Below are 27,639 nucleotides of genomic sequence, written 5' to 3'. Positions count from 1 at the left end.
TCTCTCGTCAGGCCGGTCAGGCCGTGATGCGAGGCGACAGTGTGCACTGGCCCGGGCCGGAGATTAGCGGCCATTCAAAGCTGCGGCCACAGGGATTACACCAGACCAGAATAGCCCTGCCCGGACACCCTGGCCTGGAATTGCATAACCCCTCCCATAATTCTCACCACCGCCATCACCACCGCTACCACCCCCCGGCTGGACGGTTGGCCTGCCTGCCTGCTCCCCAGCACACCCCTCCTCCCCTCCCTCCTGTCCCCCTCTCCTCCTCCTCCTCCCAACCAAAGCCACATCTATGATATCGAGGCTTTGGGATCTGACACCATCCTTCAGCTGTGAGATCTGACACCATCCTTCAGCTGTGAGATCTGACACCATCCTTCAGCTGTGAGATCTGACACCATCCTTCAGCTGTGAGATCTGACACCATCCTTCAGCTGTGAGATCTGACACCATCCTTCAGCTGTGCGGGAGAGCGAAGGTGGACAGATACAGACGGATCTGTTTCTTTATCTAACCCTGCCTCCGTCCCTGAGTCCCTGTGTGTGTGTGTGTGCGTTCGTCGGGGGAGATCGATAATCTCTCCCGCCCCGCCACAGTGCTGGCCAGGCACATTAGTGATGTACGATGTCAAAAGGGCACATAGCGAGAGATTAACTTGGCGTGTGCTCGCTCAGCGCTGCATAGAACATTCTGAGGCCAGGGGAATGGGGTGGGGGTGGGCAAGGGAGAGGGGAGGGGCTTGGTTTTGCATCACCGCTCTTTCAAAACATGTTGTTCTTTTTTTTTCTTCTAGAATGTCGGAGGTCCTGGGGGGGGGGGGGGGGGGGGGGGGGCTGGTCTGTATATGAAACAGAGAGGTTATGGCGTGACACACCTAGCTAGCGAACAGGGCTGGGTGGGTGGTGAGCCCTCTGGCTCCCTCTACGGGGGTATACGAGCAGGGCGGTGGACACAGTGACTCACTCAGTGACGGACACCAGGCCCTCCGGACCCCCCGAGGCCTCGTCCCGCAGCTTGTCCCCGGGCAGCAGCGGCGTGGGGAGAAGCTCCGCCTCTTTCCTGCGGGGCAGGTTGAAGAAGCGCCAGGGGGCGTGCAGAGAGCTGTCCCCCCCCAGGCCGACCGCCGCGCCCACGTAGACGGTGGGCTCCAGGGGCTCGGGGGGGTAGGCCCCGTGGAAGTGCTGGGCCAGGCCGTCCATGCAGGGGTCGTCCCCGCCCCCCTTCTGAGAGGCCAGGCAGGGCTCCGTGGGGGGCTGGTAGAAGTGTTGGCTGTGCGGGGTGGAGGGGTTCTTCATGGAGGAGTCCCTCTCCGTCTCCTCTCCTCCTCCTCCGCGCTCGCAGGGGTGGGGGCTGAGCGGGGGGGGCTGGGGCGAGCCCGCCAGCTCCGGGGGTCCCCCCCCGCCGACCCCCCGGCCGTGCAGCTGGGGGGGTTTGGAGTCGTTGCCCCCCGCGGGGAAGCGGCCCCCCTCCTGGGCCCTCAGGGCGAGCCGCTGCCCCGCCGCCTCCGTGTCCATGCTGGCGTGGTCGGGGGCCGAGCTGCGGTGGTGGAAGGGCGTCTGCGGCCGCTTCTGCTGCTTGTCGGCCTTGTCGGGCTTCTCGCCCCCGGCCTTGTGCTTGGCGGGCGGCTGGGGGGGCTGGCCGGCCGACTGGGGCTGGCCCGGGGTGCTGCCTCCTCTCTGCTTCTGGGTTTTGTGCCTGGGGGAGGAAGGAAACAAATGGTAAAATGGTAAATGGACTGCTCTTATATGGTGCCTTTATCCAAAGCGCTTTACAACGGCCTCTCATTCACCCATTCACACACCAATGGCGGCAAGCTACCATGCAAGGCGCCGGCCCGCTCACTGAGAGCAATTTGGGGTTCAGTGTCTTGCCCAAGGACACTTCGACATGTGGCCAGCCGGGGCTCGAACCGCCGATCTGCCAACCTTGCGATCATTAGACAGCGGCTCTCCCTCCTGAGACACAGCCGCCCCGGGGGGGGGGGTGTCATTTCTATGTAGATGTAGAGGGAGGGGGGGTCATTTCTATGTAGATGTAGAGGGAGGCAGCTTGCCAAACTTCCTCAAAGGCTTAAAACAAATGACAGGATTTAAATGAAACACTTCAGAGAGAAAGAATTATCAAAACTGGGCCGTCGATCAAAACCAGCAGGAACAGCAGCAGTCTCACTACGAGACACTCTCAAACACTTAAGTACTCGTTAGAAGACTGAACATTAATTAACTCAATCAACTCCTTTACACCTCCTCAATTACACCTGCGTTAGGTAGCAACACTCATCTAATCATCTGATCTTAAACCAGTTAGCTATGTCAACACTCAACTATAAATAATGTTAAGTACGAGATGTGTGTGAGCAATGTGAGGAGAAAGTTCAATATTGACATACAGCATTCACAACTTGCTCAATTATTCATATTCAATGAATTTAACGGAGTGAGTACACTATCCATCTTTTAGTGAGCTGCATTGTTTTCGTTTGCTTTCTTAAAGGGGCAATCTGTAATTGGTACATACATTTTAATGATGTATAGCCATTGATTGTTGAAGAATATAACTTATAATGCCTCCCTCATGAGCTTAGTCTAAGCTTCTCACCCCATCAGACGCCAAACATAAGCTTGTTTTACTGCATTGTTTGTAAACAATGGTTCCGTTTCTCCAGCCACATCCCTCAGCTGTTTAACAAAAAAGTGTCTAACCCGCTTTATTATTGTTTGAATTACAGATAGCCCCTTTAATGCTAAAGCCCCTGCCAAATTGCCTCCTTTTTCACGTCATTGATTTCAACCAGAACAGTTCAGACATAATAGGCATAATAAACTAATTGCTTCCCAAACAAAAACGTGTCGTGTCATCCGATCGAAAAATCATGTTTGTTACTTTTTGCATTCTACTATTCAGATCATAACCAGAATCCCACATCCCGCCCTGTCGTAGTGGAGTATCCCCTAACCCCCTAACACCTGGCTGCAGCCCTGCTTCTGCTGGGGGGTTAAGCAGCTGGAACGCTGTGTGGTGCAGCCCTGCTAGCTGTGTGGAGCAGCCCTGCTAGCTGTGTGGAGCAGCCCTGCTAGCTGTGTGGAGCAGCCCTGCTAGCTGTGTGGAGCAGCCCTGCTAGCTGTGTGGTGCAGCCCTGCTAGCTGTGTGGAGCAGCCCTGCTAGCTGTGTGGAGCAGCCCTGCTAGCTGTGTGGTGCAGCCCTGCTAGCTGTGTGGTGCAGCCCTGCTAGCTGTGTGGTGCAGCCCTGCTAGCTGTGTGGTGCAGCCCTGCTAGCTGTGTGGAGCAGCCCTGCTAGCTGTGTGGAGCAGCCCTGCTAGCTGTGTGGAGCAGCCCTGCTAGCTGTGTGGTGCAGCCCTGCTAGCTGTGTGGAGCAGCCCTGCTAGCTGTGTGGTGCAGCCCTGCTAGCTGTGTGGAGCAGCCCTGCTAGCTGTGTGGTGCAGCCCTGCTAGCTGTGTGGCTAACCCTGCTAGCTGTGTGGTGCAGCCCTGCTAGCTGTGTGGAGCAGCCCTGCTAGCTGTGTGGAGCAGCCCTGCTAGCTGTGTGGCTAACCCTGCTAGCTGTGTGGTGCAGCCCTGCTAGCTGGTTGGCTAACCCTGCTAGCTGTGTGGAGCAGCCCTGCTAGCTGTGTGGCTAACCCTGCCAGCTGTGTGGCTAACCCTGCTAGCTGTGTGGAGCAGCCCTGCTAGCTGTGTGGAGCAGCCCTGCTAGCTGTGTGGTGCAGCCCTGCTAGCTGTGTGGAGCAGCCCTGCTAGCTGTGTGGTGCAGCCCTGCTAGCTGTGTGGTGCAGCCCTGCTAGCTGTGTGGTGCAGCCCTGCTAGCTGTGTGGAGCAGCCCTGCTAGCTGTGTGGTGCAGCCTGGTAGCTGTGTGGTGCAGCCCTGCTAGCTGTGTGGTGCAGCCTGGTAGCTGTGTGGTGCAGCCCTGCTAGCTGTGTGGTGCAGCCTGGTAGCTGTGTGGCTAACCCTGGTAGCTGTGTGGCTAACCCTGCTAGCTGTGTGGCTAACCCTGGTAGCTGTGTGGCTAACCCTGGTAGCTCAGGTCCTCTGCTGCCCTGCCAGACGCTCCATGGCCATTCGACCGGCCCATAAAGCCCAAGCACCGTCACGCTCCCCTGCTAACCAGCCTGCTGCCCCGGGCCGCCCCTCTCACACCAGCAACGCTGTCAACACCCCCCGCCCACCCCCCAACCCACTACAAACACAATCGTGGGCCAGGTCACGGGGTAGCCGCTAGGTTAGCACTGGCGTGCTTCATCCACTCATACGGCTCTCACGTTTCACTGTAAGGGACTGAGCTGCCCAAACCCAGGCCTTGACTCCAGTGTGTGTGTGTGTGTGTGTGTGTGTGTGTGTGCGTGCGTGCGTGCGTGCGTGCGTGAGTGAGTGAGTGAGTGAGTGAGTGAGTGAGTGAGTGAGTGAGTGAGTGAGTGAGTGAGTGAGTGAGTGAGTGAGTGAGTGTGTGTGTGTGTGTGAGTGAGTGAGTGAGTGAGTGAGTGAGTGAGTGAGTGAGTGAGTGATACAGAGAGGTGGGGAACAGTGGCGGCTGGTGCTAAACATTTTGGGTGGGGCACAGGTTATGGGGGCATGCTCCACGGGGAAGAATATCAACTTTAAAATCTGGATTTACAGTCGATTTTAGCATGAGAATAGCTCTACCCCCCTGTACAGACCTCGCCATCCCCTCTACCCCCCTGTACAGACCTCTTCATCCCCTCTACCCACCTCTACAGACCTCTTCATCCCCTCTACCCCCCTGTACAGACCTCTTCATCCCCTCTACCCACCTCTACAGACCTCTTCATCACCTCTACCCACCTCTACATCTCCTCTACCCACCTCTACAGACCTCTCCATCCCCTCTACCCCCTGTACAGACCTCTCCATCCCCTCTACCCCCCTGTACATACCTCCTCATCCCCCCTACCCCCCTGTACAGACCTCTTCATCCCCTCTACCCCCCTGTACATACCTCCTCATCCCCCCTACCCCCCTGTACAGACCTCTTCATCCCCTCTACCCCCCTGTACATACCTCCTCATCCCCCCTACCCCCCTGTACAGACCTCTCCATCCCCTCTACCCCCCCTGTACAGACCTCTTCATCCCCTCTACCCCCCTGTACAGACCTCTTCATCCCCTCTACCCCCCTGTACATACCTCCTCATCCCCCCTACCCCCCTGTACAGACCTCTCCATCCCCTCTACCCCCCTGTACAGACCTCTTCATCCCCTCTACCCCCCTGTACAGACCTCTTCATCCCCTCTACCCCCCTGTACAGACCTCTTCATCCCCCCTACCCACCTCTACAGACCTCTTCATCCCCCCTACCCACCTCTACAGACCTCTTCATCCCCCCTACCCACCTCTACATACCTCCTCATCCCCCCTACCCCCCTGTACAGACCTCTCCATCCCCTCTACCCCCCCTGTACAGACCTCTCCATCCCCTCTACCCCCCTGTACAGACCTCTTCATCCCCTCTACCCCCCTGTACAGACCTCTTTATCCCCTCTACCCCCCTGTACAGACCTCTTCATCCCCCCTACCCCCCTGTACAGACCTCTTCATCCCCTCTAGTGAGTGTGTGAGTGTGTGTGTGTGTGTGTGTGTCAGGGTTTCCGTTAACCGGTAATTACCGGTCTTTGTCCGGTAAAAGTAGTTGAAGTCCGACAAATTGAAAACTCGTCGGACATAAATGTCCGGTGAAAATAATTCCCTCTAACCATTTTCAGCTGAGCACCAAACACACACACACAAACACTGCCCGAGAGAGAAGGACCCGCCCCCTTTAGTTAGCCTATAGGCTATAGGCTAACTAAAGGGGGCGGGTCCTTCTCTCTCGGGCAGTGTGTGTGTTTGGTGCTCAGCTGAAAATGGTGTCCCGAAGCGGAGCGCTTTAACTTTATCGCACAATAACAAGGATAACAAACGAAACGGACAACATTTACACTAAGATGGAGACAAACTTCAGCGATATGATCTAACAGCCGGTCTTCAGGACGACATACAGACCCGTATGAGCTTACAGGGCTATCCCCTATCTATCTGAGAAAAGGCATAGCCTAGGCTGTAACATCGAACGGAAATTAGCCTATACGCATTGCAAGTTAATTTAAAGCCTATTTATTTTCAAAGAGTTTTATTCTATTTTATTTTATCTGATAAAAGGCATATGAACGGAAATTAGGCTAGCCGTGTCACGCCAGAAGCCTACATGCTTGCACTGTTACTGTTCAATAAAATGTTATACATCTAGACATTGTGGTATTTCTTTATATACGTATCCCAGACTGCCTATCATTTGTTTCTCAATAAACAGTTATGTTCTCCCCATTGTCATACTCCCGAGCTAAACGAAATGCCTTCCCAACCAGCGAGACCTGGTTATAGAAATGACGTTGTTTTATTGATTTTAAAAAAAGGGTAAAACTGGAAAGAGAAAATAGAAAACTCACATTAATCCCAAACAATTTAACAAACTTCAGTTAACGTAATGTGGAGTCCGTTCATTGATCGATGCTGTCTGTTCAGTTCCCAGTGAGGCGCCCGTTCAGCGCTGGACCCGTTCAGCGCTGGATTTGACGCATGGCATAGCGCGCATGCGTCAAATCATGTTATATTATTATATATTATATAGCTCGCATCTAATCGTATCGGATGAGAAATAGACATTAAATGGCATATATAGGCCGCTACACAACAGTAATCACCGCGACAAACAGCTATATTAGATTTGAAAAAAAAAATATGATTTTGAAAAAAAAAAATTTGATTATATTTTAATATGATGACCGGAATATATCACGTTTGTCCGGTAAATCGAATTCTTCCCGGACACGATGTCCGACGGCAAATTTTTCTAACGGAAACCCTGGTGTGTGTGTGTGTGTGTGTGTGTGTGTGTGTGTGCGTGTGTGCGTGTGTGTGTGTGTGTGTGTGTGTGTGTGTGTGTGTGCGTGTGCTGAATACATAAACAAACAAGCTAAAAGACGACAATAGAAAACGTACCATGCTGACGATATTACTAAATGTTTGAAGTAGCTTTTATCTTAGCTGACTCTCTTACCTTCAGGTCGAGTTTGTGTATTCTGGCTTCGCAAAACACCAACAGTAGCAGCCTAACAGCCGCGGAGATTGCGCGGAGATTGCGCGGAGATTGCGACCACAAACGAAGTTTGACTTCGGTAATAGGTCCAGTTGTAATATCCTCAAGCAGGGGAGGCTGGCTCCCCACCAAAGGGAGAAGAGAGAGATTTTTTTTCTATGACTTCTAGACAGTGTTGCTTCTGAATATCATAGTCCAATCAGCTAGTGTTCTGTGGCGTATATCATAGTCCAATCAGCTAGTGTTCTGTGGAGTATGTTCCAATCAGCTTCAAGTCCCGCCCCTTTCAGTGCATGTCCCAAAACCCCATAGACAATTGACCGAATGGCCTGAAGTTACCAAAATAGATTTTACATGCAAGTCTACGAGAACAGCCTAGTGCAACTTCGAGTAGACTGAAAGTTGCCCCGAAAGGGGCGGGACTTGAAGCTGATTGGAACATACTCCACAGAACACTAGCTGATTGGACTATGATATACTCCACAGAACACTAGCTGATTGGACTATGATATTCAGAAGCAACACTGTCTAGAAGTCATAGAAAAAAAATCTCTCTCTTCTCCCTTCGGTGGGGCATTGCCCAATTGCACCTAATGAACCAGCCTCCCCTGGTGGGGAATGGTCTTTTCTGGGTCAGGGGGGGTTAAGCGGGGTACACACATAAGGAATTTCTAAATCTTAACAGAAATCTTATCTGAGACAGACCCCACACATGAAGAAACAAAATCTTGGATTTGAACAGCCTTGATCGTGTTGTGTGTGGTGTGCGCCAATTTCCCCATTTCAGCACCCCACAGACATAAAGATTTTCGTTACGACAGACTCCCAACTCTCTAGTCTCGTTCCCCAAGCCATGTCAATAAGAGAAAATAAACCACAAACAAAATCATATCCATAAAGGCAATATTAAAAACGATGGGTTCACGCGAGATTTCTCTCTAAAACCGCTAATTTCACCAAACAATCTGGCAACCCTATGGTTTCTGGTCAGAAGTATTGAACGCATTTCACATTTACGATTGCCGGCCACGCCCATTTTCCGAGCAGGTTGCCGGGAGAGTTGATTGCACAATTGAAGAGAAGTGACTCTTAACACACCTCACACCCCAGGATTCTGTAAAGCGGGGTACACACATAAGGATTTTCTGCGATTTCAGCGATTTTCGGATGTGTGGCTCCTTATGTGTGTACCCCGCATTATTGGAAAATGTTAAGATCCATCTGATAACCGGGCGTTTTCTGTCGTTTTCAGACATCCGAAAATCGTGTGTCCTTATGTGTGTACCCCGCATTAGAAGGTTTATTTGATGGGTCATCTGTCGACAGTGTAACCGCAGGCTGCTGTTGTGGTCAGGGCGCAGCATGGAGAGGACTAAGCTCTCCCTCTTTAATGGCGGGAGTTTGTCCTCCCACCTCTTCAGAGGATTAGAAGGGAACTCGGCTGCTTAACTGTGGCAGAGAGCAGGCTGGAGGGAAAACAATGTGCTAGTAGCAAACACACACACACACACACGCACGCGCACGCGCACGCACGCACGCAGGCACACACACACACACACACACACACACACGCCTGAGCCAATACCATTTTTGCTCACAGGGATTCCTTTTTCAATGTCACCCGTACGCTGGGTTCCCTCCAACAAATTAACAGCTCCAGCAGACTGTCCCCAACTCTGGCCTCACTCTTTGCGAAGCTTAGAGGTGACCAAGGTATCCCCGATCTTCAGTGAATATTTATACATACATACATACATACATATATATATATATATATATATATTTTAGGGCTGTCAATGTTAACACGTTAACGCTCGCAATTCATTTGGAAACCATAATTAAATCACATTAATCACATAAATTCTAAATTCTACTGGCATGCGTGGCAAACGCCTGTGGAGGGTTTTCAACACAGACTGGTTTGTATACTGGGTTGCACTTTCGTGACCACTTGTTTAGACACTAATCTCCATCACTTTACAAGTGTTGTGTCCTTTGTGTCAGAAGAATGAAGAACCTGCGATCAAATCAACACTTTTTTCCTCATAGTGTAGTATGGTTGAATGAAAGCTTCATATGTTTATTTGGACCAGGAATATCTGTATATATCTATATGTTATATATATATATATATATATAACATATATCTTATATGTTCCGTTATTCCAGAGACTGGGACAGAGACACTAGCTTCAATAACAACAGAGGTGCTGAGCTAACGGTAGTAGCTGGTGAATAATTGATGGAGTAGAGAGCTAGCTAGCTAGCCAGCCCTGAGCTAGGTTCAAAACACAGACAGTGTTCTGAGACACAGCTGTCTACTCGCTACGGTGGTTAGGTCCAGAACAGGTCTGCCAGCAACAAGGTCCGGCGTTACAAACCAGTTGTGAAGCTCCTTGTTAAGCTTATAAGACAGTTGCTCATGGACAGTGTTATGTGCCAACCGTAGCTAATAGTGCTAAGCAAACGAGTATAACAATAACAGCTGTTTAAACAAGCAATACAACCTGCTACTGTCTGTGTACAATCATGTTTACTGAAAGTAACAATCAGCAAATGTTCAGTTAACAAAGGAGAGACATGTACACGGTGTAAACAAAGAGTGTCTGCGTTTTATTTTCCACACAGAACTGATAATAATGTCCAGCCCATATCAAAACAACTGGCCCTTAAATGTTACATGAAATCCCCTATGTCACAACTCTGCAACTCAGCCTTAAAGTGCCCACACTCAATTCCCAGCATGCAAACATATTAGTGAATTATGTAACTGTGTCCATCAGTGGCGTTCGCTACACGCTGTTCGGAATGTTTGTTTGGAAAGTAACTGTAAACAAACCTTGAGTTGTTTCAAGTAATCTGATTCAACTAAGAGAGTGAAAAGGGACTGTTGTTTCTTCAGAGACACTATGGCATTCAGTTTGTTAAACAGGCCTGATCTCTGTAGCATTCATTTGGGTGAGAAACAACTTACAGGCAAGCTGTTTACATTCTCTCTTTAGCAGACGTGACTTTGTAACTGGTCTGTTTTGGTTGTCTGCTAAGTAAGTCTGCAAACATACCTCTGATTCCTCTAAGCAGCTTGTCCTGCATTTCTTTATTCCAACACCACACGTGTTTTTGTTTTATCTCCCGCCCAAATAGTAATACTTGTATTTAATACTAGTACTTGTAAATACTTGTAAATACTTGTCACTAATTGTGATTAATCACAGGATATTATTATGATGATGCAATCAATTGACAGCACTAATATATGTATATGTATATATATGTGTGTGTGTGTGTGTATATATAATCTGTATATATGTTACGGTACATGTGGGAATACGGTACATGTGGGAAAACTAGGGTAATCCTAACCCTAACCCTACCCCTAACCCTAGTTTTCCCACATGTACTGTAACATATATATATATATATATATATATATACATATATACATATATATACACACACACAGACATATATACATATTACACACACCAAAACAAACAGCCTTGGAGAGAGAGTATAAAGGTGCAGGGAGTCACAGAGCTATCTTCCTGCAAGTTGCAGGGTGGTGTGTTTTTGTGGCTGTGTGTGTGTGTGTGTGTGTGTGTGTGTGTGTGTGTGTGTGTGTGTGTGTGTGTGTGTGCGTGCGTGCGTGCGTGCGTGCGTGCGTGCGTGTGTGTGCATGCGTGTATGTTTATGTGTGTGTGTGTGAGGCAGGACTTGCTGACTGCAGCCTCTCTCTTATTGAGAGCACACAGACGGGACAGTAGAAGTGTCCTGATGAGTCATGTGATGACGTGGCCCTGTGTCGTCATGTGTCTCCCTGGATTTGCATCGCAGCTCAGATTTGGCGATTTTGACTATAAAAAAAATATTAGAATCAGACAAAATGACACTTATAACACAAATCAGTGGGAAATCGTAATATTTATATTATTTAAAATGATTTACTTTTTGTTAGGGTTAAGGGGTTATCGGTTATACCATAAAGCGTGTTTTTTGAAAATAGCAACAGTATTTGACAATACAGTCATTAAGCCGTCCTAAATTGCTACATATAATAAACACCTTAAGAGTGTTTGTCCTGTGCGGTTGAAGATGCTAGGAGAGTGATGACAGAACTTTTGTAATGTAATTTGTCAAATAAATAACCTGTCAAAAAAGACAGCTCCCCATCAGAAAGGTGCTGTGCTATCAACCACATAACAAGTAAAACAGGAGTGTGTCCATTTGATCGCAGACAAGGAGACAAATCAGTCTGTCTTGAAACCCCTCTAGAATGTTATCTGCATTTGCCACGCATGTCAGTAGAATATATTATATTTGGTAATATGTGATATTATAAATGTGTGGTGGCCTGGGAAAACCCGTCGGATGTCGCTGGCGTTCGTTCGTGGCAAAGAGCAAATATAGATGGAAATCGCGATTTTGGCGATTTTGATATTATGTGGTATTCTAGTACTTTGAACTCCATACTACATTATGGTGAATAAACATTTTAAGAAAACAAAAGAGAAAGTACTTATTTTTATGTTTTTGTGGCGGGTAGTTTGCTAGCGAAACAACATCACGTTGAACGTGTCTCATTCTCAGTTAAGCAACGCACGCACACATGAGCGAAAGGAGAGACGATACTTCCACCTGTGTTATTGCCAGTTTACTGATGCTCACAATAAGCATAAAGTAATAACATCTTAACTAGAAGACACACAAATGGATCTGTCCCTCGCATACCGACGAGGCAAGCAGACTACCACCGCATCACAAGCAGACTAACGAGACCGGCCGATCTGCATAGGCTCCTCCCCTGACCCGGAGGAGAAAGGGGAGGATTTCTCCCCTTTCACTTTTTTTGACATGCTACATTAAAATGCTCATAACTTTTTAAAATAAAGGTCATTCAACCAGTTATGAATAGCTGAGAACTTCTAATTTATGGAAATATTAAAAAATGAAAATGTCAAAATGCCACCATGTGAAGGGTTTTCCCAGGCCACCACACAAATAATCAGATGAATTTTCATAAAACATTTTATGTTAGGTTAATGTTACGGTTTCCAAATGAACAGCGATAGTTAAGGCGTTAACATTGACAGCCCTGTTAAAAACGCTAAGGCAACATACGATCCAACAAGCCCTGCTGGAGAAAGGTACAGCAACGAGGACATTCATCATGTGAAGTTGTCAGCTCCCTCAAAACCCGATGTGGTTTTTAATCCCACAGTTATACTGTAAACCACGGTTACATTTGAGGACGGTTTAACGGTTTTAAAAAATGGAGACCGCCCAGCCCTACTTTTAGTAACAGCTATTTTCATTGGAGTATGACAGGTCAGACGTCCCTGCTCTAAGACAACTGGTGGAGCTGCTGCCCGTGCTTAGAAAAGAGGACCAAAGCGGCTTCATAACAGGCTTGAACAGGCTTAGAAAAGGCTTGAACAGGCTTAGAACAGGCTTGAACAGGCTTGAACAGGCTTGAACAGGCTTGAACAGGCTTGAACAGGCTTGAATAGGCTCCCCTAATGAGGAAACTTCTAAATGTTCTTCGACATGTCAGTGAGATGCAAAAGCGGACGCATGTCATATCACGTCAAGCTCCTTTACCACTCACCCATGGCTAGTGTACTGGTGAATGGCACTTATTATCCCCCCACTATATATATATCTATATACACTAAATTATATATAGATATATAAAGATAGAGATAAATAAAAAAACAAGACTGGTGACATCCACCCTCACAGTCACACATTAACCCATTAGACACACAGGCTCATTTGTCAACATTAGGGTTTGCAGACACACAGTCCATTTTTAGACCAGCCTTCTCCCTAAACAGTTCTCCCAGAGGTCAAACCACCACACGTCTCTCTGCTACAGAGCGCTGCTGTCTGCCCGTCAGGGGAATACATGTCTGAGCTTCCAGGAAAAAACACAAGTAGGGGCTTGAACCCTGACACGGTTATCACTTAAATAACAAATAGAGACAAATCATATACATAAAGAACAGAATCATTGTCATACTCTAGAGTCTAGACTTGAACTTGAGTTCCAGACAGTAATCTTGCTTACTATGGACATGCAATACAAATTCCACAGAGCTGAGTCCTGAGCCTCAAACGTGGTATTTCAATTCATGTTTCTCAAAGTGTGTATCCTCTGGCAGACGTCTTGGATTGAGACTGTAACCAGTACTCAAGTTGTAAAAGAAAATCAGGGGGGATGGTGGATTTTATCATATGAGGACAATGTAGCATCCCCACAGCGTCAGTGACTTCAGCGTCAGTGACTTCAGCGTCAGTGACTTGGTGGTAAAAATGTCATTGCATGTGTGCGTGCCCCCTCGCCCACAGTATTTTACTCAATATGCGCAAAACTAAATGTTGAAATAGCAGTAATACCACGTTCATTGATAAAATGACATAAGGGATGGAAAGGGGGGATGGCAGTTTTAGAAGGGGGATGATTTTGGCCGTTTTTATTTCAGGGGGGATACCATCCCCCCTCATCCCCCTTCAACTCGAGTGCTGACTATAGGGGCTAGGCCAGCGAAAAGAACACACACACACACACACACACACACACACACACATACCTGGAGCAGTTGCAGCTTGACCTCTGTGTCGACTCCACAAAATCCCAGGCCACTTTCTCCATGAGCTCATCCTCACAAGTACCGTTGGTCGTCACTGAGAATTTACGCCTGGAAAATAGAAGCACTGGCTGAGCACACTGGATAGAAATGGATTATCTGTCACTCTCCCTCTCGCCTTCTTTACACTGCCTTTCCTAAACGTTCTTCACTTGGTATTTTAGACACCCATTCAATGTTTAATTTCCAACTCCACTCTATCACTTGAGTGTAACCTATAATTTGACAGACATTTGGCAACCGTTGAGTTATGTGTGTGTGTGTGAGTGTGGAGACAGTAGCGTGTGTGTATGAGACATACTTGTTCTGGGCTCTGTTGATATTGCACTCCTGCCAGACCCGCTCCACCACCTGGCTGGCCAGTCTGCGGGGGACCTTCCCTCCGTGGTGGCTGGTGCTGTCCACGCTGAAGCTGTCCGACGTGGACGACACCTTCACCCACTTCTGGGCCGACTGGGAGTCCACTGGGGGAGGGAGGGAGAGAGGCAGGGTAGCATCTCCCACAAGGCCCGACATCAAACAAAAAAGCCATCCTGTCCAGACCATTCACAATTCGGGTTGCTAAATTCACGTAAGTTTGGGAAACTTTCCGATCATTTCCGCATGGGTTTTAATAGGGAAACGTTGGAAATGATCTGGAGGTTTCCCAAAGGTATTGGGAATTTTTCAACCCTGTTCACAATGGTGGAGACATGCACCAGAGAGTAGTCGGTAGACTTCCATCGGTGTATGACAACTTCAAAAGTGTCTCCTATTATCTACAGATGTAAGTAGAGATGTGATTTACGTAAAGAAAATTAAAAAGGACAAATCAGTTGTGTTGTGAAGGGGACAGACGGGGCCGTGTTCGTAGCGTAGCGGGCATGAGCGGGCCTACCTGTCTGGGCCTCCTCGGGTGAGGTGGGAGGCGTGAGGGTGACCGACGAGATGGCAGAGTCTCGCTGGGATGCAGGCACTTGGAGGCCACCCGAGTAGACAGCGGTGCAGTGGGAGGACCCCACAGGGGCCACGGAGGGGAGGTCCGCCTGGGGGACCAGCACCAGACAGGCAGGGTACACCATCCTCACACCCCCTGGAACACACACACACACACACACACACACACACAGAGACACACAGACACAGAGAGACACACACACACACACACACACAGAGACAGAGACAGACACAGAGACAGAGACACACACAGACAGACAGAGAGACAGAGACACACACAGACAGACACAGAGACAGAGACAGAGACACACACAGACAGACACAGACACACACACACACACACACACACACACACACACACACACACAGACACAGACACACACACACACACACACACACACATACACACACACATACACATACAGACACACACACAGACACACACACAGAGTCAGTCAGCTACCAGGGACACTATGTCTCCAAGCACCGCAGAACTCTTTCTCTGAGAATAACTGTTCGGTTCCAGAAGGAACACAGTATGTAGAAGAACACAGTATGTAGAAGGACACAGTATGTGTCGTTTGTGAGTCGAGAGATTACCCGCGGCTTACGTCTAAATCAAATGACTGGTGGGTTTGTTTGTACGTTTCATCTGAAAGCAGAATCATATGCGGGTGACAGATGGCGGACCCTCTCCAACAGACACGTTGTTGTGTCACGCCAGCTGGCTGCCAGAGAGGAGGGTCTTACCCACGAGGACCTCCACGGCGGCCAGAGAGTCATCCTCCCAGTCCATGTCCTCCGCCTTGTCCTCCGAGCTGTCCTTGGAGCTGGGGCTGATGGGATAGAACTGGGTCCACTCCTCGATCAGCTTCTGCGTGGGCGGGTCCGACCGCTTAAAAGACTGGCCTGTCAGAGTACCATTCAGGCCAAACGGACTCAGGATCACTAGAGAGAGAGGGGGGGGGGGGGGGAGAGAGAGAGAGGGAATGAGAGAGAGAGAGAGGGAATGAGAGACAGGGGGGAGAGAGAGGGGATGAGAGAGAGAGAGAGGGAATGAGAGACAGGGGGGAGAGAGAGAGGGGATGAGAGAGAGAGAGGGAATGAGAGAGAGAGAGAGAGAGAGGGAAGGGGGGGAGAGAGAGAGAGAGAGAGAGTCAGCATACCTCATATCTCTACCACAGACACACAGCTATCCCCAACATCCGACATCTTCCTTCCCCGATTTTTCCGCCTATATCTTATCTATGACCCCCGATCCCCTCCATCCTCCATCCCCATCCCTCCCTCCACCCCTCCCTCCCTCCCCCCCTCCCCCCGCGGTCCATTCAGCAGAGTCTGACCTTTACACAGCGTGCGGCACTCCAGCCAGCCCCCACGCGGCTCGCCAAACACTTACAGAGCGATACGGCAGCCCATTATTGGCAAGGAGCAGCAGCCTCTCAGAGCCCATAACCAGGCCTAATAAAGGCCTCCTCCACAGCACACACACAGGCCCGGACAGGCCTGAGGGAGCCAGGCACACATCTCCCTACGCGCCTTTTACAACGGCCACACACACACGCCGACACATCCTCCTCACAGGTTAGCCTCATCGCCGAGGGGGAGGGGGCAGGAAATATAAATGGGGGGTGAGGAGGAGGAGGAGGTGGGGGAGGGGGAGGGGGAGGTGGGTAAGTGACCATTTGTTCATCCGTGTCTTCTAGCTGGCTCTTCCAGTTGGGGTCGTTACTGGGCTGGTATTGTCGTGTTGCTGGGTTATCGATCGATCGTGCGGCTGGTCAGAGTGGAGCTTCTCCTTGACGCAGGAGAGGGGGGGGGGGGGCGGGGGTCCCCTCCTCAGAGAGAGGATCCATTAGCAGGCTTCCTGCAGGGCAGCAGACAGGGGTCCATTTAGAGCCGTCAGATACAGCGAGGATCTAGAGGTGGGCTCATCTCTCAGTTCCCCCCCCCGCCCCATAGGACAGGGTCTGGAAGGCTGTGTGTCTGAGAGGGCGTTCAGAGCATTATGAGAGCTGACCACCACCAACTCCAGGCTCAAGGTTTGGGATCTATGATCGTATCAGGGTTCCACATTAACGGTTGCCTGATCGCCCGGGGGGCAAGTCAACAATTCGCCGGGTTTGTTTGCGCGACAGCGGCGACGCTGCTGGATCCTGGATCTGTGTGTTGGTGTTGCAGGAAGAACAACGGACGGCGCAGGCGCCAGACCAGACTAGATGATCGTTGAGTGAAGATATTATTACAGCGTACGCGCCTGTCCACCTGTCTGTCGACCAGCGCGTACGCTTTAATAACGGGAAGGTACGGGAGACGGACGGTGTGCAGGCAGCCAGATACCTTCCAGTCAGGGATGACGCTACGCAAGAAACAGGCTGACCAACATCTCTAGTGTTCAATACTGTCCACGCTGCACGAGACCACGTGTCCTAAACACACTCCAGTCCCAGACCTCACTGTGGCAGATAACCACCGCCTCAGCAGGAACGGCTTGACTACTGAGAGGAACAAGCGGTAGTAATCCTGAGGTCATTTGCGTTGCGTTGCACCCGGGCCGCCCTACACAACGCAGCGCGTTGGGTGATAATATGAAGCTAATTAAATTCAAACCCTTCTCTCTCTCTTTCTCGCTTTGGGTGCATTTCTGTTTGGAAGGGGGGGGGAAAATCCGGAGCCAGAAAAAATATACAATTCAGCACAATTACGGAAATACTGCTTTCTTCTCTGTCTCCGTCTCCCTGAAGACATGTCAAATATGCTCAGATCAGTTCAATGGGCTGAGAGTTCATTACATTCACTATGCGCTGTTTTATGAGGTCATATCCTGCCCTGGCGAGGCCCGAGCGCTCTGCCACACAGTAAACCAGCCTGTCAGTAAACCAGTCTGTCAGTAAACCAGCCTGTCAGTAAACCAGCCTGTCAGTAAACCAGCCTGTCAGTAAACCAGTCTGTCAGTAAACCAGTCTGTCAGTAAACCAGTCTGTCAGTAAACCAGCCTGTCAGTAAACCAGCCTGTCAGTAAACCAGTCTGTCAGTAAACCAGTCTGTCAGTAAACCAGCCTGTCAGTAAACCAGCCTGTCAGTAAACCAGTCTGTCAGTAAACCAGTCTGTCAGTAAACCAGCCTGTCAGTAAACCAGTCTGTCAGTAAACCAGTCTGTCAGTAAACCAGTCTGTCAGTAAACCAGTCTGTCAGTAAACCAGTCTGTCAGTAAACCAGTCTGTCAGTAAACCAGTCTGTCAGTAAACCAGTCTGTCAGTAAACCAGCCTGTCAGTAAACCAGTCTGTCAGTAAACCAGTCTGTCAGTAAACCAGTCTGTCAGTAAACCAGTCTGTCAGTAAACCAGTCTGTCAGTAAACCAGTCTGTCAGTAAACCAGTCTGTCAGTAAACCAGCCTGTCAGTAAACCAGTCTGTCAGTAAACCAGTCTGTCAGTAAACCACCCTGTCAGTAAACCAGTCTGTCAGTAAACCACCCTGTCAGTAAACCAGTCTGTCAGTAAACCAGCCTGTCAGTAAACCAGCCTGTCAGTAAACCAGCCTGTCAGTAAACCAGTCTGTCAGAGGTGAGAGAGGGAGAGAGCTAAAACACACACCACGTACAGTGAGAACACACACATCTTGTGTATTACTCAGAGATTAAAATGTCTGAAGACACATGAAGTTCATCATCCTGTCTGGCTCATTAGTGTTAAACATAACATGTCTCCAACACAGGTGAAGGAACAGCCAGACCACAGCCCAGGTTACACGAAAGGCTTTGTCCAGCCTCACTACAGTGTCACTACAGACAGTGTAATTTAAAAAAGGGGTCCCTTAAATAATCTCAATGGTCAAAAAAGGCCAACTCCCAATGCCCATAAATATAAGATTATTTTACCAATGTTTGTACGGCTAAAACTAAGAATTGTGTGGTTTAATGAGGCAAGAAAAAGATACTAAGGATACCAAATGATGTAGATGAAGTGTAGATTTGTGACAGCATTGCAGAATAACAACATTATTGCATAATAATCTGTATGCAATACGAATAGGTGACTTTGCGCCTTAAAATGTATCCAATGTCTCATTTTACTTATTCATCAGGATCCCCCCCCAAAACATTTAGTAGAAACAATCAGTCTTAATCTGGACTACTGGAGGTTTTTAAAAACCTTTTTCATAACTTTCATATGTCCATCTCTGCTGCTAGCTGAGGCGGATTGTTAGCACCAATGGGATTCAAGCATATCCGACTCGCCAAACAGCGTGATAAAAGATGGATAAACGCTGCCATTCTGAGAGTAAACAGCGTGTACGTGTGTTCAGCCTCCGCTACACTACTGGGTAGCCGGGGAACACAGATGAACCAGAGAGACAAATCACTGAGCTGAGCTACTGACCTGCCTGGCTGCAGAACTCCACCCCGACCAGGTTCACTGACCTGCTGCTGAGTATATAGACACTCTGATAGAAGGGGTCTGAAACACTGGCGCTGGTGTTTAACTACACCTGATGTTATTACTGCTACTGGAGAGGAGGAGGAGATTAGGAGGAGGAGATTCTCCCAGCGCACTCCAGATCAGGTGAGACAGTGGACAAAGTGATCACCGTTATTAGGCACCAGATAGGGGTTAAGAGGGTAGGGGGGGGTGGAGGGGTGTAGAGAGTAGGTCTAGCTGTGGAGGAGATGAGGGGAAGAGAGGAGAGGTGACATCTTGTTTTCTAACCCAAGACAGAGCACTTGTGCCTGGTGTTATGATCTCTCCATAAAGCACCCCTCCTCCTCCTCCTCCTCCTCCTCCTCCTCTCCCTCTCCCTCTCGGTGAGCTGGATCTTTTGTTGAGCGCTCCTTTGTTGCGCGGGCCTCTCCTCAGGTCTGGGCGCGGGGTTGTGCACGGCGGGGTTGTGCACGGCGCTGCCACCGCTGCCTCTGGGCCCTGCTAATTGCACAGATGTCTCCAGCAGCAGAGCAGGGCTGGTGGGGACAGCCCTCTGAGGGCTGGGGGGGGGGGGGGGGGAGAAGAGTGAGGCGGTGGAGGGAGAGAAAGAACAAGAAAGAGGAGGAGGAGGAGGGGAGGTGGCAGCGAGGGAGAGGTGGGAGACAGGGAGGAGGGTAGAGGAGGAGGAGGACAGGGAGGAGGCAGAGGAGATGGGGGGGGGGCTGGTGGCACATCATTACTGTCACCATCTGTGATGAAGCAAGGAGGAGCGGCCGCTCTTAATACCTGAGGATTAGCCAGGCTTCTATTAGAGCCCTGCTTCTATTAGAGACCCAGCGGCCTGCTCTCTCTCACACGGGGACGCGGGGCAGTGATGTACGGCCCTGCACTCTCTCTCTCTCTCTACTCCCCTCCGCTTCTACGCGGGCTCTCCACCATGATACATGCTCAGCTACGCTAGGAAACCCTGTGCCCAGGGGGGCAATGTAGGTGTGTGTGTGTGTGTGTGTGTGTGTGTGTGTGTGGACCCACCTTGGAAGGGGCTGGAGGACTGCTGGGCCAGGGTGAGGTGCTGGTCACTCAGGTGGTAGACCGGCTGGTGCTGGTTGATCTCCACGCTGGTGCACACGTTACTCTCCCCATGCAAGAAGAAGGTGAAGGAGCACGACAGGTGTTCACTACAGAGAGAGAGAGGGGGGGGGGGAGAGGGGGAATGAGAGAGAGAGAGAGAAAGAGAGAGAGAGAGTCAGCACACCTCATATCTCACCACAGACACACAGCGATCCCCAAATCCGACATCTTCCTTCCCCGATTTTCCACCTATATCTTATCTATGACCCCCGATCTATGACCCCCAAGACAGCCAAAATGAGTCATCACTGAGTGGAGGAGGAGCTAGAGAGATCCATCACAATCACAATCTTACTGTACAAGTACAACAGACAGGTCAGATTTGTTGCCTTTGGTTCCTCAACATTGACATTGCAGCATTCAGATACAAAAAACACAATGATAATAAGTAGCGTCAGGAAAATAAGTACCCCTACAGTGATAAGGTCATAAAGAGGGGTTTTTACAGTGGTTTCAATAGTGCACAAATGCTGTAGTGTGCATGGGGTTGGTTAGGGGGTGGCAGTGTTTTGTATTCTTCCAGTGTGTTTCTCCAGGAGCCAGACTGCCTGAGGCAAACAGCTGTTTGTCAGCCTCTGGGTTTCAGCCCCAGGGCTTCGTACCGTTTCCCCGACAGCGACAGTTCAAACAGTTCCTGGGGGTCCCTAATCCCTACTAATCCTGAGGGCCTGTCTGACACGCCGGGCCTTGGAAGTGTCGTGGACGGAGGGAAGCTCACACCCCCTGATCTCCTCAGGGGCGGAGGTCTTAGAGCCCATCTTCACCACTTGTTTACAGTCTGACAGGAAGTCCAGGATCCAGTTGCATAGACTGGGGTCGATGCCCAGGTCCCTGAGCTGGCTGTCCAGTCTGGAGGGGACTGTGGCATTGAATGCTGATCTGCAGTCTCAGAAACAGCCTCCTCACACAGGAGGAACAGCCTCCTCACACAGGAGAAACAGCAGCCTCACACAGGAGAAACAGCCTCCTCACACAGGAGAAACAGCCTCCTCACACAGGAGGAACAGCCTCCTCACACAGGAGAAACAGCAGCCTCACACAGGAGAAACAGCAGCCTCACACAGGAGAAACAGCCTCCTCACACAGGAGAAACAGCCTCCTCACACAGGAGAAACAGCCTCCTCACACAGGAGAAACAGCCTCCTCACACAGGAGAAACAGCCTCCTCACACAGGAGAAACAGCCTCCTCACACAGGAGAAACAGCCTGGTCACACAGGAGAAACAGCCTCCTCACACAGGAGAAACAGCCTCCTCACACAGGAGAAACAGCCTCCTCACACAGGAGGAACAGCAGCCTCACACAGGAGAAACAGCCTCCTCACACAGGAGAAACAGCAGCCTCACACAGGAGAAACAGCCTCCTCACACAGGAGAAACAGCCTCCTCACACAGGAGAAACAGCCTCCTCACACAGGAGAAACAGCCTCCTCACACAGGAGAAACAGCCTCCTCACACAGGAGAAACAGCAGCCTCACACAGGAGAAACAGCCTCCTCACACAGGAGAAACAGCCTCCTCACACAGGAGAAACAGCAGCCTCACACAGGAGAAACAGCAGCCTCACACAGGAGAAGCAGCAGCCTCACACAGGAGAAACAGCCTCCTCACACAGGAGAAACAGCCTCCTCACACAGGAGAAACAGCAGCCTCACACAGGAGAAACAGCAGCCTCACACAGGAGAAACAGCAGCCTCACACAGGAGAAACAGCAGCCTCACACAGGAGAAACAGCCTCCTCACACAGGAGAAACAGCCTCCTCACACAGGAGAAACAGCCTCCTCACACAGGAGAAACAGCCTCCTCACACAGGAGAAACAGCCTCCTCACACAGGAGAAACAGCCTCCTCACACAGGAGAAACAGCCTCCTCACACAGGAGAAACAGCCTCCTCACACAGGAGAAACAGCAGCCTCACACAGGAGAAGCAGCAGCCTCACACAGGAGAAGCAGCCTCCTCACACAGGAGAAACAGCAGCCTCACACAGGAGGTCCTCTGGTCAAGGTGGGTGAGGGCGGGGTGGAGTGTTGTGGCAATGGCGTCGTCTGTCGATCTGTTTTCTCTGTAGGCAAACTGATGAGGGTCCAGGGTGGGTGGCGGCAGGAGAGAGAGAGAGAGAGAGAGAGAGAGAGAGAGAGAGAGAGAGAGAGAGGGCCTAACCCTCTGCTGTCCTGCTAGTGGAGGAGCAGTGTGAGGGCCCGTTGAAGAGAGCGGAGATGAAAAAGGAGCCGTCTCTTTTGTCTGACATCACAATGACACCTCTCATCCTCTCATCCACGGGACAGTTAAACATGACAGCGCCTCACCTCACACGCCGGCACGCCAGAGAAGGACGTGGTTAGGGGGGGGCGCCACGACTATCCAAATTGTTTCACTAGCCGACCGCCTCGATGGATTTCAGCAAACCAACCGGTGGAAAATGTAAATAACACTAGACACACGAGACATAATAACACCTCCTCACGAGACGTCTTAATCTGTAAACAAGACACTAATTTATCCCTCAGATCGATAGGCGGAACCAATGGGAGGTTAATATCATTTGGGAGTTTAAGAGAGGGATTATAAAAATATTTAACCCATACTGAGGTCAAGCTACCAGTGACCCACGGATAGGTGTGTGTGTGTGTGTGTATGTGTGTGTGTGTGTGTGTGTGTGTGTGTGTGTGTGTGTGCGTGCTTGCGTGCTTGCGTGTGTCCACGCTTCAGCTTTGCGAACAGATCAATAACCTATACATAGTAAGTAAGTAAAGCTTTATTTATATAGCGCCTTTCGTACATGAAACGCAACTCAAAGCGCAGGGCCAGTTGATAAGACACACACGACACGACCACCCTGGTCTACCCCGACCACGCCTGCAGGTGTCGACCCTCCCTCCCCTTCCCCGCAACAACGACAGAAGGAGGAGGTGCAGACAGAGAGAGTGAGGGGATGAGTAAGACAGAGGCCATTGTCTCCGGCAGCCCCTCTCTTCCGTGTGCACTCGTCGCACGCCCGCACGCACACACACCGACACACACACACACCGACACCGACACACACACACACACACACACACACACACCGACACACACGCACGACACACACACACCGACACACACACACCGACACACACACACCGACACACACACACACCGACACACACACACCGACACACACACACGCACGACCCAACGACAGCCGAGCGTGGTGAGTTTGGGAGCGGATCAGAAGGAGGGGCGCCTCCTCGGAGGAGGAGGAGGAGGAGGATTGGGTTAAGCAAATATCAGCCTGGCACGGCGCCCACCGCACAGGATTAAAGGGAAGGAGGGAGCAATAAAAAAGGGAGCGAAAAAGCACTGTGAGCCAGACTAATAATACACCAGCAGGCCTGGAGGAGGTACGTAGGAAGACAGGATAATACCTCCCTACCAACACCCTCCTTCTCTACATACTCCAGACTGTTGCACTAACAAGGGAGGTTCAGGACGAGGCCCCTCCTGTCTGATCAGACACCTGCAGGTGTCGGTGTGTGTTTATCTGAGAGTCCACGTCTAGGGAGGTCCACCGGCACCGCCACCCACGGCGCTAGCTCTCTAGCCTGGCTGTTAAGCGACCGCGGGATCCCCCTGCCTCTCCCTGCCCCGAGGGCAGCCAGGGAGGTGAGGAGGCAGGGTTAGGAACTCCCCCTGTGAAGCCCTATTGGCTCCCGTATCGACTGTGTGGCTTGGAGCGTCTCCAGAGGCGCCGGAGGTTCTGGTTCAGGAGATCAGTGACAGGCTAGGTGAGTGTCGAGTACACTGTTAAAAAAACACCCCCCCGTTGGGCTTTGAAAGGAAAGAAGACTGTGGGAGTAAAGGTGTGTCTCAGGACCGCCCAGGAGCGGAGCGCTAAGCTGCCGGCCTCCTGTGACTGTCAGGCTGCTGGAGCAAGACAGGGCAGGAGGCCAACTCTCTCACACACACACACACACACACACACACACACACACACACTAGGGTCGTGACAGCCAACCACCTGTGGGGGGTGAGACAAAGTGCAGGGAGGGAGGGACTGGCGTGTGCCCCGCCCCCTCTGTTACCATGGCGCAGGAGGGAGAGACGGCGCGGGGCCTCGACTGTCACAGGGCTGAGGTGAGCTGACAGGGAGGGAGGGAGGGAGGGAGGAGGAGAGAAGAAGGGGAGGTAAACAGGGAGGGAGTGATCTGTATGTAGCCATCTGACTGTCTGCGTTGGTAAACGTAACTGCAACTGTAACATCCTCATCATTTGACTAGTCCAACTCTCAACCGTTCCAATGGTGTTAGGCTAGGCTAGGCTAGGCTAGGCTAGGCTAGGCCCTGTGAGTACAGAGAAAGTAGGTTGAAGGGAGGGAGGGCTGCCACCTGCGGTCCATTATCCAGAACCACAACCACAACCGCATCACATCAACACAGATAACGGAGAGGCGGTCTAATCGCTTGAAGAACAATCTATCTAGTTTACCATCGGAAGAGTCCGATCAGACTCTTAAGGATTCGGATTCTTTCGGATTCTCTGGGAAAAAATTAATTCATCTGTCCTGATCTGTTAAAGTGCTGGAGATCAAAACAAAGAGGCTGAATCGATCAAACACAATAATGTGGAATCATTCTGAGGAGCTTGTCGGCAGCGGGTCAATGGCGCTAAACGATCATCTCTCTCTCCCAGATGGTAAGGAGGATGAACGTCAGTTAGGAAACAGGAGTTTTGTTTTCATCCCCCCGACCCCCTCCCCCCCCAAATTTTTTTTACTAAAACTAGATCAATAGCAACACATGACTTAACCGCTGTGTCACTGACTGACACAGACACAGACACACACAAAACACACAGACACACACACACACACACACGCATAGGGATGCTCCGATCTGGATTTTTTGGGGCCGATACCGATCACCGATTTTTTTCCTCAAGATCAACCGATACCGATTTTTTTTTAAATACATAACTGTAGGCCTACTGACTGGATAGCCTACATGTTTTTTTCTTTTTAGACAAAAGTTTTGATCCATTAGGCACCAAGCAAACGCAGACCCATTTTTATGGCATAGTAAAGGTCTGGCCTATCACCCAGTTAGGGCCTGAAGCCCAAGTCAGTCGATATGGCTGTATAAAAGACATCATAAACGTGGCCTTCATGGTTTACATACTGTTACGTCCTCCTATGTTTTCTGTTCAGTTATCTGTCTTCCCCAGGAAAATTAAATCGGTGGCCGATAAATCGGAGCATCCCTACACACGCACACACACACACGCGCACACGCACACGCACACACACACGCACACGCACACGCACACAGACACAGACACAGACACAGATACAGATACAGGCACACGCACCCGCACGTACACACACACACACACGCGCGCGCACACGCGCACACACACACAAAGGGGCGGCTGGGGGTTTAGCCCGAGCCCCAGTGAGCTGAAAAGTGCAGCACAATCACATTGGGATGGCCGGGGCCACCACGGGCCCATTGTCACGGTCACGGCCAGCGCACACACACTGTCATCTCCTAACACTCTCTGTCATCTCCTAACACTCTCTGTCATCTCCTAACACTCTCTGTCATCTCCTAACACACTCTGTCATCTCCTAACACTCTCTGTCATCTCCTAACACACTCTGTCATCTCCTAACACACTCTGTCATCTCCTAACACACTCTGTCATCTCCTAACACTCTCTGTCATCTCCTAACACTCTCTGTCATCTCCTAACACACTCTGTCATCTCCTAACACACTCTGTCATCTCCTAACACACTCTGTCATCTCCTAACACACTCTGTCATCTCCTAACACACTCTGTCATCTCCTAACACTCTCTGTCATCTCCTAACACTCTCTGTCATCTCCTAACACTCTCTGTCATCTCCTAACACACTCTGTCATCTCCTAACACACTCTGTCATCTCCTAACACACTCTGTCATCTCCTAACACTCTCTGTCATCTCCTAACACTCTCTGTCATCTCCTAACACACTCTGTCATCTCCTAACACTCTCTGTCATCTCCTAACACACTCTGTCATCTCCTAACACACTCTGTCATCTCCTAACACACTCTGTCATCTCCTAACACTCTCTGTCATCTCCTAACACTCTCTGTCATCTCCTAACACACTCTGTCATCTTCCTAACACTCTCTGTCATCTCCTAACACTCTCTGTCATCTCCTAACACACTCTGTCATCTCCTAACACACTCTGTCATCTCCTAACACTCTCTGTCATCTCCTAACACTCTCTGTCATCTCCTAACACACTCTGTCATCTCCTAACACTCTCTGTCCATCTCCTAACACTCTCTGTCATCTCCTAACACTCTCTGTCATCTCCTACACACTCTGTCATCTCCTAACACACTCTGTCATCTCCTAACACTCTCTGTCATCTCTAACACTCTCTGTCATCTCCTAACACAACTCTGTCATCTCCTAACACTCTCTGTCATCTCCTAACACTCTCTGTCATCTCCTAACACACTCTGTCACTCTCCTAACACTCTCTGTCATCTCCTAACACTCTCTGTCATCTCCTAACACACTCTGTCATCTCCTAACACTCTCTGTCATCTCCTAACACACTCTGTCATCTCCTAACACACTCTGTCATTCCTAACACACTCTGGAAGCTCTCAATTCTTCTGCAAACATCCCTGGCCAGCTCCACACACACACAAACCCCCCCCACATCCCTGCACACACAGAACCTGGTAAACACAGGCAGGTGTGTGTGTGAGAGAGAGAATCGGGGCAGTGTGAGGTCGGGGAGGGGGGGGGCTGGGTGTAAAGGTATGTGTGAAGGAATGGGTGGACAGCCAATAATTCCCAGGTTGAGGGCCAAACCCTCTCACTAGTCCTGGACCTGTCAACTGCCACCTGTCCTGGATGGAAGCTGGCGGAAATCTACAACTGGCTTTAAAAGGAAAGGAGGGGAGACATTTGGACCCTGTGAGTCCAACAACACACACACCACACACACACACACACACACACACACACACACACACACACACACACACAGCTCTATAGCTACACAAGAGCAGGATGGTGTGGGCGCCCAAACAGACAGTCCCTGCTACTCCACCTCTCCCATGTGAAGAGTAGTCGTTACCTCAGGAAGGAGAAGAGCCGGCTTGGTTGGAGAGGGGGGGGGGTCTTACTATCATTGACACTTGGTAGGATAATCATCATCATCACCACTATGAACACACACACACACACACACAAAGAGAAAAAGCTTACTCGCACACAAAACATAGTAGTAGTACTACTTTTTCCATATCAAATTGAATAGAGAGTAAATAGAAACTGAAATGTAGGACAGAGAGAGAATTTGGAGGGGGGGGGGGGTGTCACATTCCACAGATGTTTGTTGGGCTTGGCCAG

The 27,639-nt window shown here is 50.2% G+C and overlaps 1 protein-coding gene across 1 annotated transcript in view; it reads right to left on the bottom strand.

Moving 5' to 3' along the window:
• The window catches only part of LOC308175091 (mediator of RNA polymerase II transcription subunit 13-like), a gene marked incomplete at both ends in the record, with an annotated part of 39,920 nt that extends 17,385 nt beyond the window's left edge, over positions 1–22,535 (bottom strand). Inside the window, 9 exon segments of the mRNA XM_080550810.1 lie at positions 967–1,698; positions 13,698–13,805; positions 14,056–14,218; positions 14,632–14,826; positions 15,441–15,638; positions 20,143–20,288; positions 20,962–21,120; positions 21,500–21,557; positions 22,403–22,535. Of these exon segments, the coding sequence (XP_080406936.1) occupies positions 967–1,698; positions 13,698–13,805; positions 14,056–14,218; positions 14,632–14,826; positions 15,441–15,638; positions 20,143–20,288; positions 20,962–21,120; positions 21,500–21,557; positions 22,403–22,535 (1,892 nt within the window).
• Positions 22,536–27,639: the final 5,104 nt, after the last annotated feature.

This window comes from Nansenia antarctica, assembly GCF_963989245.1.
Source record: "Nansenia antarctica genome assembly, contig: SCAFFOLD_415, whole genome shotgun sequence".
Classification (NCBI taxonomy): Eukaryota; Metazoa; Chordata; class Actinopteri; order Argentiniformes; family Microstomatidae; genus Nansenia; species Nansenia antarctica.
Note: the sequence above shows the minus strand (reverse complement) of the source record. Positions and strands in the feature narration are given on the sequence as shown.